Consider the following 19471-nt stretch of genomic DNA (forward strand, 5'->3'; position numbering starts at 1 on the left):
TGTATTCACACTCACAGATGTAATCAGTGGGATGTATTCACACTCACCAATGTATTCACACTCACAGATGAAATCAGTGGTATGTATTCACACTTGCGGATGTATTCAGTGGGATGTATTCACACTCATGAAATCAATGGGAGATATTCACAAACAGATGAAATCAGTGGGATGTATTCACACTCATGAAATCAGTGGGAAATATTCACACTCACAGATGAAATCAGTGGGATGTATTCACACTTGTAATCAATGGGAGATATTCACACTCACAAATGAAATCAGTGGAATGTATTCACACTCACAAATGAAATCAGTGGGATGTATTCACACTCACAGATGCAATCAGTGGAATGTATTCACACTCACGGATGTATTCAGTTGAATGTATTCACACTCATGTAATTAGTGGGATGTATTCACACTCACAAATGAAATCAGTGGGATGTATTCACACTCGTGGATGTATTCAGTGGAACGTATTCACACTCGCAGATGTATTCAGTGGAACGTATTCACACTCATGTAATCAGTGGGACATTCACAATCACAGATGAAATGAGTGGGATATATTCACACTCACAAATGAAATCAGTGGGACAAATACACGCTCAGAGATGTAATAAATGGGACAAATACACGCTCAGAGATGTAATAAATGGGACAAATACACGCTCAGAGATGTAATAAGTGGGACAAATACACGCTCACAGATGTAATAAGTGGGACAAATACACGCTCACAGATGTAATAAGTGGGACAAATACACGCTCACAGATGTAATAAGTGGGACAAATACACGCTCACAGATGTAATAAGTGGGACAAATACACGCTCACAGATGTAACAAGTGGGACAAATACACGCTCACAGATGTAACAAGTGGGACAAATACACGCTCACAGATGTAACAAGTGGGACAAATACACGCTCAGAGATGTAACAAGTGGGACAAATACACGCTCACAGATGTAATAAGTGGGACAAATACATGCTCACAGATGTAATAATTGGGACAAATACATGCTCACAGATGTAATAAGTGGGACAAATACACGCTCAGAGATGTAATAAGTGGGACAAATACACGCTCACAGATGTAATAAGTGGGACAAATACACGCTCACAGATGCAATAAGTGGGACAAATACACACTCACAGATGTAATAAGTGGGACAAATACACGCTCAGAGATGTAATAAGTGGGACAAATACACGCTCAGAGATGTAATAAGTGGGACAAATACATGCTCACAGATGTAATAAGTGGGACAAATACATGCTCACAGATGTAATAAGTGGGACAAATACACGCTCACAGATGTAATTAGTGGGACAAAAGTGGGACAAATACACGCTCACAGATGTAATAAGTGGGACAAATACACGCTCACAGGTGTAATAAGTGGGACAAATACACGCTCACAGATGTAATAAGTGGGACAAATACACGCTCACAGATGTAATAAGTGGGACAAATACACGCTCACAGATGTAATAAGTGGGACAAATACACGCTCACAGATGTAATAAGTGGGACAAATACACACTCACAGATGTAATAAGTGGGACAAATACACACTCACAGATGTAATAAGTGGGACAAATACACGCTCACAGATGTAATAAGTGGGACAAATACACGCTCACAGATGTTATCAGTGGAATGGATTCACACTCCCATTTCTAGACTTTTTAAGCTTAAAATCAAGCAGTCTTACGTACCAGATGCTATTGCATTGCTATTATTCAAATCAGCTGAAGCTGAAGGGGAGCCTGATATTTTTGCTTATCCTGAGTCAATGCTTTATTGCTTATCTCCCCTTCCTCCCGAACGGTTAGTGGAAACATAAATCCCTTCAAATTCCTTGGAAGCAAACGTACAATCATATTTGAAACAAATACTTTCAAACTTTTGTCAATTAATATACATTTATTCACCTTGTTTCAGGTGTCTGTTTTGAGGTATTGTAAACAGAGCTTGACTCACACCCTGGTGTTCTTTTATTGCTGTATTTTGGTTTGATTATGCATTGATATTGTATTTATACTGTTATCATTTTATATGCATATATTTGTAAACTGACGTGGAGATCACCTGTGTTATTTATTCACGACATGTGATGTTTAACTTGTAAAAATTTTCACATGTGACTTGAAATTTTCAAACAAAATTCACACAACCTGTTGTCATGTTAAGCGAGTCTGAGTGTCGTGATGAGACTATCATCAGTCTTGAATTGTTGCGGTTCCATCGTGATCATCGTAATTCGGGTTCTGATATCGTCTCAATTGAAGTCTCAGGGTTAACCCTAACCCTAACCCTATCCCTATCCCTGATGGCAGGGGTAACAGTCCATGCCATAGGTAAGAGGAAATCGGAATCAGTATTGGAACCGCAGATCTTCAGAGTGTTGTCACACAAATTGCCAATGCCGCTTCAACAGCAATGCAGTTGAGAGGTCTGTAATTGCTGATGTCATTGAAAAAGTCTTCATCGGGATCATTGCTCCCGTTGAACCAAAGAAGAGACTGTGACAGTTGTCACACAGAAGTGTAACAGTCTCGTAACAACATTGAAGATTACTACACTGAAGACTTTGTTGTCCGGTTGTCTGACTTTCATTTTTGTGGAAGTCGCGGTGGCTGAGCGGGCTAGGCGGCTGACTTTGTATGCTGGCGATTAGGTGCCTGACTCTGAGGGTGCGGGTTAGGTGGCTGACTTTGTGTGCTGGCGATTAGGTGCCTGACTCTGAGGGTGCGGGTTAGGTGGCTGACTTTGTGTGCTGGCGATTAGGTGCCTGACTCTGAGGGTCAGGGTTAGGCGGCTGACTTTGTGTGCTGGCGATTAGGTGCCTGACTCTGAGGGTGAGGGTTAGGTGGCTGACTTTGTGTGCTGGCCATTAGGTGCCTGACTCTGAGGGTGAGGGTTAGGTGGCTGACTTTGTGTGCTGGCAATTAGGTGCCTGACTCTGAGAGTGAGGGTTCGAAATCCCGGATGGGACTCAACCAAAAAAGTACTAGAATTTGTACTTTACTAAGGAAGTGAAATCCCAAATATGACACGTTGCATTTGACCACTTTCTAAAAGGCATCGTGCACTCATCAAGGGTTGCTGAGCTCCAGTACATGGCCAGATGTTTACACGAAGCCTCTTTTGCGGAAATCTTGGGTGGTGCCGACTTTGTTTGACGACTGCATCATCTCAGTGATATACAGAAGTTCATCCTGGCACAACATCTAAAGCATTACTTCCTTTGGTGGACGGCAAGATTGACTGTTTTTTGTGGTGGAACTTGTTTGAGACAGCTGTTGTACATCCTACATCTCTACATAGATGTGTCTGCTCAAGCATAGGGGGTGCATTTCAACAGTGAGGTCACCTCAGACACATGGGCCACATCAACCAGGTAGAACTGAAAGCAGTAACAACTGCAGTTGTACACTGGAAACTGTAAGTAAAGAATCAAGCCCTGATGGTACATACAGACAAATTGAGGGTGGCCTTTTACATCAGCCTGCAAGGGACCACCAGATCAGCACCCGTGCTGCAATTCAACATCATGAAAGATATCAACTGGAGAGTCAGGAACTGTCACATCCCAGGGGCAAAGAATGTCCTTGCCGATGCCCTATCCATACCAGTACATCACCCACAAAATGGATGCTTCATGTACAAACATCAATCTGTTTGTAACCCGATTCAACAATCAGGTGATCTCCTCAGTGCCCCATCCACTAGGATGGGGTGTGAATGCCCAACCTGTATCTTAAGAGGGCTTGAAAGCTTATGGGTTTCCTCCGCCGATACAGTTATGATTATGAGCCCCTCAGGCAGACACTTTTTGAGTTGCTCACACAAAAAAGATATTGCCTTAGAAACTGCAGCCAGAATGTCCAAAATTCATGCCCTAGCTTTCAGCCGTACAAGATTTGACGCTGCTGTCCACTTAGGACAGGTGAGACTTCATCACGAAGAATCAGTTGCCAGGACAACCAGATCGTCAGTTTTATGTTCTACCTCTATCGAATATCCTGTGTCCAAATGACCCACAGGACTTGTCCTTGTGTCTGGTAAGAGCTTTAAAGATTTACTTACAAAGAAGTGCTGCAAGAAGAAGGAATTTCAAGCGTCTGTTTATCGCTTTGTCACTCACATTCATTGTAGAAGTCTCACACACAAATGTCTCCTTTTGGATCAGCGCACTATCTTCAGAGCCTGTAAAGCAGCCGCGTTGGAGCCTTCAAGAGCCTTTTAGAACCCTCATAAAGTAAGAACATTGGCCTGGACACTTGTCCTCCATGGGAACTGCTTGATCTCATCAATTATGGAAGGCTGCGTTTAGAGATCAGACACAGTCTATGTGATATAGCTATGGAAGACATATTCGGTGTAGTAACGACGTCAAAGAAAATCTCACCTTGTCATACAGATTTCTTGACCCCAGGTGGCTGACTGCCACCATTATGGCAGGTTTGGTAAGCAATAAAAAATGAGTCAGGATAAGGAAATATATGTCATTTTTTATGACAAAATTGATGAAGTCCTCCCAACCTTCCCCTCTCACCACCTGGACTTCCCTGTGTGGAGGCTTATATGGGAGAGAGTGAGAATTGGTGCGTGTATTGTCATGTGGGAGATAAGCAATAAAGAATGAGTCAAGATGTGTATAAAGTATCAATTTTATCATAAAAAATACATTTCTATTTCCTTACCTTGAATGTAACAAGTTTTGAGATAACACTTTCTTAGTAAACGTCTCAAAATGTACTTCTTTGAGTGGCATGTTTAGAAGCTGGAGAGTCAGCTAAGGAAAAACTTTATGGTTGAATATATCACATCACCTGAATAAATGGTTTGTCCTTATCTGTCAAATTTTAGTTCAATCCAATATTCAAAACCCTGCTCTCAGTCAGCAATTTAAACTGTTTAGCCACCGACAATCCCACAAAAGATGGAAGTATGACTTATGGTTTTGTATATTATCCATCCCCTCACAAAGCCACCCATCACGCTCATTTACTGATTCACACTCATTGCAGGTGTCTCGGCGCTATGACCTTGGACAGCGCCTGGGTGTTATCCGTGAAAGTGTGACAGAAGATGTCCCTTCTGATATAGATGGAGCAGATGGGGAGAACCGATACTCGCAGTCCATATATGGCAGTAGTGAGATATTTGAGACTGACCTTGGAGACAGAGTGTACTTTGACATCAATGATTCTGACCTTGAAATCCCCCCAATAGACTCTGGTGATGATAGACTCTCTGATGGCAGTGTCCCGAACACACCCCATCCAGGGTGCAATCCCCATTCCTCCAACCCTGGCAACCCTCATAATCACAGCAATGGTGGCCTGGACACAAGTAGCTGTATTGGATTCAACACAAGTAGTCCCCAAACTTCCCTCAATCCCAAACTGAAGAACACATGCTTCACAACATTTGGTATGAACTCACCTCACACCAGTAAAGGGTCCGATGAGGTCCCACAAGAACCTGGGAGTGTTTCATCTAGTCCAATGTTGTGTCCCCCTACCCAGTCAGCTGGTCCTGACAGTGATTCCCCACCCCTCCCCCCTCCCCCAGAGGACATACAGCCCCAGCCTGTCGAGGGTGATGCCAGCTTTGACTTCCCCCCTCCTCCCCCAAAGCTGATGAAGATCCCTGAACAAGGTCTGTGGAAGCAGCAGACACCTGCCAAGGGAGACAACTATAACTATGTAGACTTCCAGAAAACATCTGACAACTCCGACCCAAAGGAAGAACTGAAGAAACCGACATTGAAAGGGCATGGCAAGACCTATCAGGGTCCAAAATAGTAAGTCGGAACTGTGATCTATGGTGGTAAGAACTTCCAGTGTTGAAACAGTATGTCCGAACCCTCTGTTATATTGCAAAAGTTTCACTTGGCAACACATGAGTTCTGTACATAATGGCTTTCCCTATCGTCTGTGTAGCACTGTTGTCATGTTGCCCGTGTTCTGTAGATCATCTGTTAAGCAATGTTATCCAGTGTAGACATTGTCTGACTTTGTCTGTACATTGCAGCAATATCTCCTATGTTACAGTCTACATCTGACCATCTTGTCCATCATGTGTGTCCTTGGCATCATCGGCGGTGTCTACTCCCAGGCCTACACCAACACCATTGTCCAAATAACTGTACATGCTCCCAGAACCTTTTTGTCCAAGAAAGCAACAGTGTTTTTCCACAGAGACTCAGATGGCGAGGTGTCCTATGACAAGCTTGTGAAGGTGGAGAGGTTTGGTGAGGACAGCTACAAATGTATTTAGTGAGTGAGTGAGTGAGTGAGTGAGCGAGTGAGAGTGATACTGGTGTAAAGGTGGACCTCCATTAAGTTTTGGAGGGAGTGACTTATGAAAGCCATTCCCCAGACAGGCAGGGAATAGTTATGGAATAAATCGGATTTCAGATGTGAGTGAACCCATCCTCTCCACCCTCCACTCGGACCTATGTCGGAACAGCAGCTGCGACCACCGCTGTGACGACGCTAACGGACACTGCATCTGCCGCAAAGGCTTCAAGATGGGGACTAATGGCAAATGTCAAGGTAAGCTAACACCAGTTGTATATCGTATGATAGTCTTATCACACATAATATATATCATTCATGTCAAATATAGCATCTAGACTGGGTGTATGTCCATAAACTAGGTTTAATATATATACCAGATGTATGTCATGTAACAGACATGACGTATGTAATTATGTAATATCTTTGAGAACTCCATTACTAAAATAGATTTTGCCAAGATCATCTGAGATCAGCCTATATTCAGGGACTTATTGAAGTGGCCACTGTTCTCAGGTATTGTTTGTAAACCAGTAAACCCGAGCATGCAAACCAAGTTCTGCCCATCATATGTTCACTCCCTGTAACCACACAGCATGAGAGCTGTCATGGGACTTTGAAAGAAAGACAAACTGGCATAAGCTTTGTGGAGCAGTTGTCATATTGTTTAGCAGGGTAGATATGTTGCTGCAGCATTTAGGTGCATTATATGTCAGGACCTATTCACTTGAGCGACTTCAAGGATGGCTAAGGTATGATACACCAGACATTGAGTCACATGGCACTTTCCCAATGGTGTTCCCCTGCAGCAAGTACATGACATGGGGCATGATGCAGCTGTGAGTACATGACATGGGGCATGATGCAGCTGTGAGTACATGACATGGGGCATGATGCAGCTGTGAGTACTTGACATGGGGCATGATGCAGCTGTGAGTACTTGACATGGGGCATGATGCATGTGTAAGTACATGACATGGGGCACGTTGCAACTGTGAGTACATGACGGGGGGGCATCTTGTGCCTGTGACTACACGACATGGGGCATCTTGTAGCAATGAGTACATGATGTGGGGCATCTTGTGCCTGTGAGTACACGATGTGGGGCATCTTGTGCCTGTGAGTACATGACGTGGGGCATCTTGTGCCTGTGAGTACACGACGTGGGGCATCTTGTGCCTGTGAGTACACGACGTGGGGCATCTTGTGCCTGTGAGTACACGACGTGGGGCCATCTTGTGCCTGTGAGTACACGACGTGGGGCATCTTGTGCCTGTGAGTACACGATGTGGGGCATCTTGTGCCTGTGAGTACACGACGTGGGGTATCTTGTGCCTGTGAGTACATGACGGGGGGCATCTTGTGCCTGTGAGTACATGACATCTTGTAGCTGTGTGCTGTGAGTACGTGAGGCATGTTGAAGATGTGGGCCACACAGTAACATGGGGTATGTTGCAGATATGAGTACAAGACGTTGGGCATCTTGTAGTAGTGAGTACAAGACGTGGGGCATCTTGTAGTAGTGAGTACATGACGTTGGGCATCTTGCAGTAGTGAGTACAAGACGTGAGGCATCTTGTAGTAGTGAGTACATGACGTGGGGCATCTTGCAGTAGTGAGTACAAGATGTGAGGCATCTTGTAGTAGTGAGTACAAGACGTGAGGCATCTTGTAGTAGTGAGTACATGACGTGGGGCTTCTTGCAGTAGTGAGTACAAGATGTGAGGCATCTTGTAGTAGTGAGTACAAGACGTCGGGCATCTTGTAGTAGTGAGTACAAGACGTTGGGCATCTTGCAGTAGTGAGTACAAGACGTGAGGCATCTTGTAGTAGTGAGTACATGACGTGGGGCATCTTGCAGTAGTGATTACATGATGTGGGGCATCTTGCAGTAGTGAGTACACGACATGGGGCATCTTGCAGTAGTGAGTACAGGACGTGGGGCGTCTTGTAGTAGTGAGTACAGGACGTGGGGCGCCTTGTAGTAGTGAGTACACAACGTGGGGCATCTTGTAGTAGTGAGTACAAGACGTGCGGCATCTTGTAGTAGTGAGTACACGACGTGGGGCATCTTGTAGTAGTGAGTACAAGACGTGGGGCATCTTGTAGTAGTGAGTACACGACGTGGGGCATCTTGTAGTAGTGAGTACACGACGTGGGACATCTTGTAGTAGTGAGTACATGACGTGGGGCATCTTGTAGTAGTGAGTACAGGACGTGGGGTGCCTTGTAGTAGTGAGTACACGACGTGGGGCATCTTGTAGTAGTGAGTATATGACGTGGGGCATCTTGTAGTAGTGAGTACAGGACGTGGGGTGCCTTGTAGTAGTGAGTACACGACGTGGGGCATCTTGCAGTATTGCCAATCATTAACTGGAATCTGGACACATACGGACAAATGAAAGGATGCCATTCAATATCCATCTGTTTGAATCCCCATATGGCCCAGTCACAGCTGGGAACCTGTCACAACCAGCATTTGAAATTAACATCAGTCATTAGGCCCGATGGTGACAGAGAACCACTCAGTCCCACAGCTTTTGTTTTCTGGATGTGCTTGTGGCCAACAGGTCTTTCATCCTTAGGGCCTGCAGCTTAGCTTGTCAGCTTCACTGTATGAGACTCTCTTGGTTTAGGTTGAGAACTGAGTTGACCAAGAACCATTCATTCACTAATACTTTAAATACCCAGAACTGGCCTTTTAAATACAGGTAAATGCAAGGTAAAAGTCAGTACTTTAGTTGTTTTAACATTTGCCACATATATATGGTATGCCTCAAATCTTTGTCACATGTAGCTTGCAAGATGTGTCTTGCACAAGATGTGCAGTATAAATGTCCTTCAGGAAAGTGGCAGTCACCAGGTGTGTACAATAGTTGATGTAAATCGTTATCTTTAGGATCTAACATATATATACTCGTAGATACTAACATAGAGATACACATGTCAGTGTCAGATATCTACAGAAGTTACAGTTCTGTGTCAGCCACACAGTGTATGTAGATGTCTGTGAGCTTTATACAAGGGTTGGACCACACAGTGTATACAGATGTCAGTGAGCTGTATACGAGGGTTGGGCCACACAGTGTATATAGATGTCTGTGAGCTGTATACAAGGGTTGGGCCACACAGTGTATACAGATGTCTGTGAGCTGTACACAAGGGTTGGGCCACACAGTGTATATAGATGTCTGTGAGCTGTATACAAGGGTTGGGCCACACAGTGTATACAGATGTCAGTGAGCTGTATACAAGGGTTGGGCCACACAGTGTATACAGATGTCTGTGAGCTGTATACAAGTGTTGGGCCGCACAGTGTATATAGATGTCTGTGAGCTGTATACAAGTGTTGGGCCGCACAGTGTATATAGATGTCTGTGAGCTGTATACAAGGGTTGGGCCACACAGTGTATATAGATGTCTGTGAGTTGTATACGAGGATTGGGCCACACAGTGTATACAGATGTCAGTGAGCTGTATACGAGGGTTGGGCCACACAGTGTATATAGATGTCTGTGAGCTGTACACGAGGGTTGGGCCACACAGTGTATATAGATGTCTGTGAGCTATACACAAGGGTTGGGCCACACAGTGTATTTAGATGTCTGTGAGCTGTATACGAGGGTTGGACCACACAGTTTATATAGATGTCTGTGAGCTGTACACAAGGGTTGAACCACACAGTGTATATAGATGTCTGTAAGCTGTACACAAGGGTTGGGCCACACAGTGCAATATAGATGTCTGTGAGCTGTACACAAGGGTTGGGCCACACAGTGTATACAGATGTCAGTGAGCTGTATACAAGGGTTGGGCCACACAGTGTATACAGATGTCTGTGAGCTGTATACAAGTGTTGGGCCGCACAGTGTATATAGATGTCTGTGAGCTGTATACAAGTGTTGGGCCGCACAGTGTATATAGATGTCTGTGAGCTGTATACAAGGGTTGGGCCACACAGTGTATATAGATGTCTGTGAGTTGTATACGAGGATTGGGCCACACAGTGTATACAGATGTCAGTGAGCTGTATACGAGGGTTGGGCCACACAGTGTATATAGATGTCTGTGAGCTGTACACGAGGGTTGGGCCACACAGTGTATATAGATGTCTGTGAGCTATACACAAGGGTTGGGCCACACAGTGTATTTAGATGTCTGTGAGCTGTATACGAGGGTTGGACCACACAGTTTATATAGATGTCTGTGAGCTGTACACAAGGGTTGAACCACACAGTGTATATAGATGTCTGTAAGCTGTACACAAGGGTTGGGCCACACAGTGCAATATAGATGTCTGTGAGCTGTACACAAGGGTTGGGCCACACAGTGTATATAGGTGTCTGTGAGCTGTATACAAGGGTTGGGCCACACAGTGCATATAGACGTCTGAGCTGTATACAAGGGTTGAGCCACACAGTGTATATAGACTTCTGTAAGTTGTACACAAGGTTTTGGCCACTCAGGGTTTATAGATGTCTCTAAGCTGTACACAAGGGTTGGGCCACACAGTGTTTTATAGATGTCTGTAAACTGTACACACGGGTTGGGCCACACAGTGTATATAGATGTCTGTAAGCTGTACACAAGGGTTGGGCCACACAGTGTATGTAGATGTCTGTGAGCTGTATACAAGGGTTGAGCCACACAGTGTATATAGATGTCTGTGAGCTGTATACAAGGGTTGGGCCACACAGTGTATATAGATGTCTGTGAGCTGTACACAAGGGTTGAGCTACACAGTGTTATATAGATGTCTGTGAGCTGTATACAAGGGTTGGGCCACACAGTGTATATAGATGTCTGTGAGCTATACACAAGGGTTGGGCCACACAGTGTATTTAGATGTCTGTGAGCTGTATACGAGGGTTGGACCACACAGTTTATATAGATGTCTGTGAGCTGTACACAAGGGTTGAACCACACAGTGTATATAGATGTCTGTAAGCTGTACACAAGGGTTGGGCCACACAGTGCAATATAGGTGTCTGTGAGCTGTACACAAGGGTTGGGCCACACAGTGTATATAGGTGTCTGTGAGCTGTATACAAGGGTTGGGCCACACAGTGTATATAGACGTCTGAGCTGTATACAAGGGTTGAGCCACACAGTGTATGTATATGTCTGTGAGCTGTATATGAGAGTTGGGCCACACAGTGTATATAGATATCTCTAAGCTGTACACAAGCGTTGAACCACACAGTGTATATAGACTTCTGTAAGTTGTACACAAGGTTTTGGCCACTCAGGGTTTATAGATGTCTCTAAGCTGTACACAAGGGTTGGGCCACACAGTGTTATATAGATATCTCTAAACTGTACACACGGGTTGGGCCACACAGTGTATATAGATGTCTGTAAGCTGTACACAAGGGTTGGGCCACACAGTGTATGTAGATGTCTGTGAGCTGTATACAAGGGTTGGGCCACACAGTGTATATAGATGTCTGTGAGCTGTACACAAGGGTTGAGCTACACAGTGTATATAGATGTCTGTGAGCTGTATACTAGTGTTGAACCACACAATGTATTTAGATGTCTGTGAGCTGTATACAAGAGTTGGGCCACACAGTGTATATAGATGTCTCTAAGTTGTACACAAGGGTTGGGCCACACAGTGTATGTAGATGTCTGTGAGCTGGATATGAGGGTTGGGCCACACAGTGTGTTTAGATGTCTGTGAGTTGTATACGAGGGTTGGGCCACACAGTGTATATAGATGTCTGTGAGCTGTATACAAAGGTTGAGTCACACAGTGTATATAGATGTCTGTAAGCTGTACACAAGGGTTGGACCACACAGTGTTATATAGATGTCTCTAAAATGTACACAGGGGTTGAACCACACAGTGTATATAGACGTCTCTAAGCTGTACACAGGGGTTGGGCCACACAGTGTATATAGATGTCTGTAATCTGTACACAAGGTTTGAGCTACACAGTGTATATAGATGTCTCTAAGCTGTACCCAAGGGTTGAACCACACAGTGTATATAGACTTCTGTAAGCTGTACACAAAGTTTGGGCCACTCAGGGTTTATGGATGTCTGTAAGCTGTACACAAGGGTTGGGCCACACAGTGTTATATAGATGTCTCTAAAATGTACACACGGGTTGGGCCACACAGTGTATATAGATGTCTGTAAGCTGTACACAGGGGTTGAACCACACAGTGTATGTAGATGTCTCTAATCTGTGTGCAAGGGTAGGGCCACATGATTTATTTAGATGCATGTATTAAACAGTCCCAGTTTTAAGTAGTTTATTAGTGGAAACACTTTTGAAAATTCTAGCAGACCAACAGAACATTGATAAGTGTAGCAACATTCATGTCATATATCCTTATCTAGATGTTGAAGTATACTGGTATATCGTAATTACCATCTGCATGCAATAACTTCCATCTGGCCTGGTGAGAGCCGAGGTTTCGTGTTGTCTCTTTCTGGTGATTGGTCCATGCACTGGTGGAGAATGCTCTAGCTGATGTCAATGTGTGCAATATTTTCAGTAATTTGTGTTTTTTAGCAGTCATGGAGATCTTCTTTATTTCTGTTGTTAACTGCTAGCTGTGGCCAGGTCTTCAGTTATTTATTTGTTTTTTTTTACCTTCAGAAACTTTGATATAAAAACATTTGAAAAAATCAAAGTTAAAAATGACACAAAAGGCAAAAGATAAACTTAAATATAAATTCTGTAAATTGAAATGGAATTCCCGGATCCCGGATCCCGGATCCCGGATCCCGGATCTCAGAGCAGCCAGTGATGACTGGGAGTGCATGTTGGGTAACACCATGTTCTCCCCATGTTTCAGATATTAATGAGTGTATGGAGGGAGGGGCAAAATGCCACCCCACGGCTGGGTGCTTAAACAGTATGGGCTTATACGAGTGTATATGCCCCAACGGTTTCTATGGTGACGGAAAAACTTGCCAGGGTAGGTATCCCCATACCCCTAGCAATGTGTGCTGTGCAAGATTCAGTGGACGCTGTACACACCACCCAGTGTGTGATAAGAACATTTCAGTTAGGTTCTTCAGACACATGACTCAGTATTTTGGGGAAGTAAAGATGTCAACACCTTTTACAAAACAATTTTGTCAAAACGTAAATAACTTTTTGTTTGTTTCTTAACATTATAAGTTAATGAAATAATCATAAAAACTCTCAAAGTTTGTTAGACATACCCTGTGGTTTAGTATGTATTTAGATCTATGATGTGACGTGTGTTCTCTAGCATTGACTTTGGATGTTGTCTGGTAGCTACTATTGTCTTGTTGTCTTGTATGATAGCCGTATTTATTTTAGTAGCGCATAGCTGTGCATCGGTGTACCTTGACTGATGGCGTTGAACGCTGTTTCTCTGTATGGCGTGTTTGTTTCAGAGTGCCGTGTTCCATGTAATCCAGGGACATACGAGGTGCAGCCATGCACCAACACCACCCACAAGATCTGCCAAGGTAACAACTGTCATGGAAAACTTAAAAACTGCTTCTCTGTACATTGAATGTCATGTCAATATCTGACTTAAAGATGATCACATTTTCAGGGTCAGACATACAGGGATCACATCTACAGGGTTAGACATACAAGGACCACATCTACAGGGTTAGAGATACAGGGATCACATCTTTAGGGTCAGACATACAGGGATCACATCTTTAGGGCCAGACATACAGGGATCACATCTTTAGGGTCAGACATACAGGGATCACATCTACAGGGTCAGACATACAGGTATCACATCTACAGGGTCAGACATACAGGGATCACATCTACAGGGTCAGACATACAGGGATCACATCTACAGGGTCAGACATACAGGGATCACATCTACAGGGTCAGACATACAGGGATCACATCTACAGGGTCAGACATAGCAGGATCACATCTACAGGCTTAGACATACAGGGATCACATCTACAGGGTCAGACATACAAGGATCACATCTACAGGGTTAGACATAGCAGGATCACATCTACAGGCTTAGACATACAAGGATCACATCTACAGGGTCAGACATACAAGGATCACATCTACAGGGACAGATATAGTGACCACACCTACAGGGTCAGACATATAGAGATCACATCTTTAGGGTCAGATATACAGGGGTCACATTTACAGGTCAGACATACAGGGAACACATCTGCAGGGTTAGACGTAACTGGTATCACATATTTAGGGTCAGACATACACTGATCACATCTACAGGGTTAGACATACAGGGATCGCATCACACTGACAGAGATAGGCCCCCTCACAGTAGTGAAAATGAATAAAATTGAGTATAGAGCAGTAATTAAGTTTTTAGTTCTTGAGGGAAACTCGGTGAAGAACATAGAAGAAAGGCTTTCAACAGTATATGGGAAGTCTTCCCCTTCATCTGCTACCATCAAACGATGGGTCAATGAATTTAAGTATGGTAGAGAGAGTCTTGAAGATGACCCACGTCCAGGTCGCCCAACAACAAGCACTAGTCAGGAAAACATTGACAGAGTGCATAGACTTGTGCTGGAAAATCGTCAAATCACACTCCACGAGTTAGAGGAGACCACAGGCATTTCACATGGATCCATCGAGACAATTCTTCATGATTCATCACCTTCATGTCTAAGGTGTGCGCAAGATGGGTGCCAAGAATGCTTACAGATGAAATGAAGCAAACAAGGGTCACCATAAGCAACTCCATGCTAACCAGATACAACAAGAATCCCGAAGATTTTCACTTTAGGCTAGTAACCTGGGATGAAACCTGGATCCACCACTATGATCCTGAGAGCAAACAAGAATCCATGGAATGGAAACATTCTCCCAGGACCAAAATGTTCAAAGCCTCCAGATCAGTGCAGAAGGTAATGGCGACAGTCTTCTAGGATAGCAAAAGCGTCATCCACATAGATTACTTACCAAAAGGAAGAACAATGAATGGGGAATATTACACTAACTTGTTGAGACGTGCGACAGTTTATCAAGAAGAAGCGCCAGGGCAAGATAAGACGTGGTATTCTTCTACATCAAGACAACACTTCAGTACACACCTCTCACGTTGCAACCGCTGCTGTCCAGGAATGCGGGTACGAAATCTTGCCGCATCCCCCCTACTCTCCAGAAATGGCACCAAGTGATTACCATCTGTTCCCAAATCTCAAGAAACACTTGTGTGGTTGTAGATTTCAGGATGATAATGAGCTTATTGCTGCTACTGAGACTTGGTTTGAGGACCAAAATGGCGTCTTCTACAGAGATGGCATCAGCGCCTGGCAGAAAAGATGGAACAAGTGTCTTGACTCACAAGGGGACTATGTTGAAAAATAAATGTGGTTCATACCAATATTTTGTGTTTTTCTATGCAAGGCTCAAAACTTATTGACATCCCCTTGTATACTGGATTCTCATTTGTATGGTCAGACATACAGAGATCACACCTACAGGGACAGACATATGGATCATGCCTGCAGGTAAGACATATAGATATCACATCTTTAGGGTCAGATATACAGGGAACACATCTACAAGGTTAGACATACAGGGATCACATCTTTAGGGTAAGAATGGATTCTCATTTGTATGGTCAGACATGCCTACAGGAACAGATATATGGATCATGCCTGCAGGTCAGACATACTGAGATTATGTCTTTAGGGTCAGACATGTAGGGAACACATCTACAGGGTTAGACATATATTGATCACATCTAGACACCTACATACATGCAGGAGAAAGCCACACATGAGTTGTAGCCTAGTTCTGATGTGTCCTGAGACTACATCTGCAGACTGGAATCTGGAACACCTTGTAAATATCCTTTTTGCAGATTGCACCAAGGTGTGCCCTGATGGTTACTTCATGCTGAGGCCATGCAAGTCAGACAGTAACTCCCACTGCAGAGGTAGGTGAAAACAGCCATGCCATTACTGGTCTATATCACCATTATCAAGTAACCCCTATCAAACACTCTCACCTGTACTACGCTCTCAAACCTTCCCCTTTAACCCACTTTATTCTCAAATTCACTGCTCTCTTTACATTCACCCACTACCCCTTCACCCTCCTCCCTTAGCTCACCTCCTCTTCACCCTCCAAGCCTTCACCCTCCACACCTTCACCCATTACCCCTTCACCCATTACCCCTTCACCCTCCTTCCTTTAGCTCACCTCCTCTTCACCCTCATCCCCTTCACCCGCCACACCTTCACCCGTTACCCCTTCACCCTAAACACCTTCACCCGTTACCCCTTCACCCTCCTTCCTTTAGCTCACCTCCTCTTCACCCTCATCCCCTTCACCCTCTACACCTTCATCCATCACCCCTTCATCCTCGACACCTTCATCCATTACCCCTTCACCCTCCTTCCTTTAGCTCACCTCTTCTTCATCCTCCAAGCCTTCACCCTCATCCCCTTCACCCTCCACACCTTCACCCGTTACTCCTTCACCCTCCCTCCTTTAGTTCACCTCCACTTCACCTTCATCCCCTTCACCCCCCACACCTTCATCCATTACCCCTTCACCCTCCTTCCTTTAGCTCACCTCCTCTTCACCCTCATCCCCTTCACCCCCCACACCTTCATCCATTACCCCTTCACCCTCCTTCCTTTAGCTCACCTCCTCTTCACCTTCATCCCCTTCACCCTCCACACCTTCATCCATTACCCCTTCACCCTCCTTCCTTTAGCTCACCTCCTCTTCACCTTCATCCCCTTCACCCTCCACACCTTCATCCATTACCCCTTCACCCTCCCTCCTTTAGTTCACCTCCACTTCACTCTCCAAGCCTTCACTCTCATCCCCTTCACCCTCCTTACCTTCATCTGTTACCCCTTCACCCTCCTTCCTTTCGCTCACCTCCTCTTCACCCTCATCCCCTTCACCCTCCACACCTTCATCCATCACCCCTTCACCCTCCTTACCTTCACCCGTTACCCCTTCACCCTCCTTCCTTTAACTCACCTCCTCTTCACCCTCCATGCCTTCACCCTCATCCCCTTCACCCTCCACACCTTCACCCGTTACCCCTTCACCCTAAACACCTTCATCCGTCACCCCTTCACCCTCCTTCCTTTAGCTCACCTCCTCTTCACCCTCATCCCCTTCACCCTCCACACCTTCATCCGTCACCCCTTCACCCTCCCTCCTTTAGTTCACCTCCACTTCACCTTCATCCCCTTCACCCTCCACACCTTCATCCGTCACCCCTTCACCCTCCCTCCTTTAGTTCACCTCCTCTTCACCCTCATCCCCTTCACCCTAAACACCTTCATCCATTACCCCTTCACCCTCCTTCCTTTAGCTCACCTCCTCTTCACCCTCATCCCCTTCACCCTAAACACCTTCATCCATCACCCCTTCACCCTCCTTCCTTTAGTTCACCTCCACTTCACTTTCCAAGCCTTCACCCTCATTCCCTTCACCCCTTCACCCCTTCACCCTCCTTCCTTTAGCTCACCTCCTCTTCACCCTCCAAGCCTTCACTCTCATCCAATTCACCCTCCACACCTTCATCCGTTACCCCTTTACCCTCCACACCTTCATCCGTTACCCCTTCACCCTCCTTCCTTTAGCTCACCTCCACTTCACTCTCCAAGCCTTGATCTCATCCCCTTCACCCTCCACACCTTCATCCGTTACCCCTTCACCCTCCACACCTTCATCCGTTACCCCTTCACCCTCCTTCCCTTAGCTCACCTCCTCTTCACCCTCCAAGCCTTCACCCTCCACACCTTCACTCTTTACCCTTTCACCCTTCTCCCCTTTAGGTCACCTCCACTTCACCCTCCTCCCCTTCACCCTCCTCCCCTTCACCCTCTACCTCTTCACCCACCTCCCTTATACTTGCCTCCCTTTCACATCCCCTGTATCAGTATGACTTGATGACCTGTGTCTATGCCTGTGTCCTTGGATCAGTACGACTTGATGACCTGTGTCTATGCCTGTGTTCTCGAATCAACATGACTTGTCCTCTTCTTTCCTGCAGCCTGTCAGAAGCAGTGTTCCTCTGGGGAATTTGAGTACCAGACATGCCAGAGAGATACCAACAGAGAGTGTAGAAGTAAGATGGCTTGCCTTTCTTCTAATATTACACATGTTACAGTATATCTGCAGATACAGTGTAATGCATAAAGTACCTACACCACACATGACGATATGCTATACACTATATGATACTTTATGTGGTAGAATGTGATATATTAAGCGATACACTGTAATATACACTATGGTAAACTGTGTGATAGACTATGTCATACCTTATGTGAGACACTGTGTGATGCACTGTGTGATACACTATGTGATACACTGTGACAAACTGTGTGTTACTCTATGTGATAAACTGTGTGGTCCACTATGTGATATACAGTGATAACGTGTTTGATACACTATGTCATATGCTGTGTGTTACATGTATTTCTTCATAAGGTCACAGTGTCCTCCCTAACCCTGAAACCTCACAGAACATCATACTGGAGAGTCTCTATGGTGTTGTGGATCAGAAGGTGGAGGAGGATTATCTCCCTTCAATGCAGAGTGGCAACTTTGGGTTTACTCTTGATAGAGGTAAGCCATTCTTGTAACACACATCAAATGCCAAAGTGCAGGATCAGGGTACAATCTAATTGTTCATAGCTCTACATCTTGAATACAAAGACCTTAATATTTCAGGTAGTGATCTCAAGGTAAAGGTCACAATGAAATCTGTCCAGGCAGCTCAGCTCTATGTTCCCATCAACTCCTCTGAGAAAGGAAGTTTCCGAGCTATCCCCCAGTCCGGCACCCAAAGTCAGATCCTTCGCCAGTTCTGTCCCCATCCAGTCCCTGACCACTACATCCTACATCATGATAAACTGATGGTAAGTACACATGCCCATCTTGCATCATGTTACCTTCACCTGTTCCTTGACCAGTGCATCTTGCATCATGTTACCTTCACCTGTTCCTTGACCAGTACATCTTGCATCATGTTACCTTCACCTGTTCCTTGACCAGTACATCTTGCATCATGTTACCTTCACCAGTTACATGATCATTACATCTTGCATCATGTTACCTTCACCAGTTACATGATCAGTACATCTTGCATCATGTTACCTTCACCTGTTCCTTGACCAGTACATCTTGCATCATGTTACCTTCACCAGTTACATGACCAGTACATCTTG

The 19471-nt window shown here is 44.8% G+C and overlaps 1 protein-coding gene across 2 annotated transcripts in view; it reads left to right on the plus strand.

The window, feature by feature from the left end:
- The window catches only part of LOC137281993 (uncharacterized), a 77112-nt gene that overhangs the window by 27462 nt on the left and 30179 nt on the right, over positions 1-19471 (plus strand). For both annotated transcript variants that reach the window (XM_067813749.1, XM_067813750.1), the window contains exons 6-14: positions 5044-5822; positions 6073-6272; positions 6439-6576; positions 13129-13251; positions 13700-13774; positions 16132-16206; positions 18292-18366; positions 18732-18869; positions 18975-19162. In XM_067813749.1, the coding sequence (XP_067669850.1) occupies positions 5044-5822; positions 6073-6272; positions 6439-6576; positions 13129-13251; positions 13700-13774; positions 16132-16206; positions 18292-18366; positions 18732-18869; positions 18975-19162 (1791 nt within the window). The remainder of the gene's footprint in view (positions 1-5043; positions 5823-6072; positions 6273-6438; positions 6577-13128; positions 13252-13699; positions 13775-16131; positions 16207-18291; positions 18367-18731; positions 18870-18974; positions 19163-19471) is intronic.

Source organism: Haliotis asinina, chromosome 4 (genome assembly GCF_037392515.1).
Source record: "Haliotis asinina isolate JCU_RB_2024 chromosome 4, JCU_Hal_asi_v2, whole genome shotgun sequence".
Lineage (NCBI taxonomy): Eukaryota > Metazoa > Mollusca > Gastropoda > Lepetellida > Haliotidae > Haliotis > Haliotis asinina.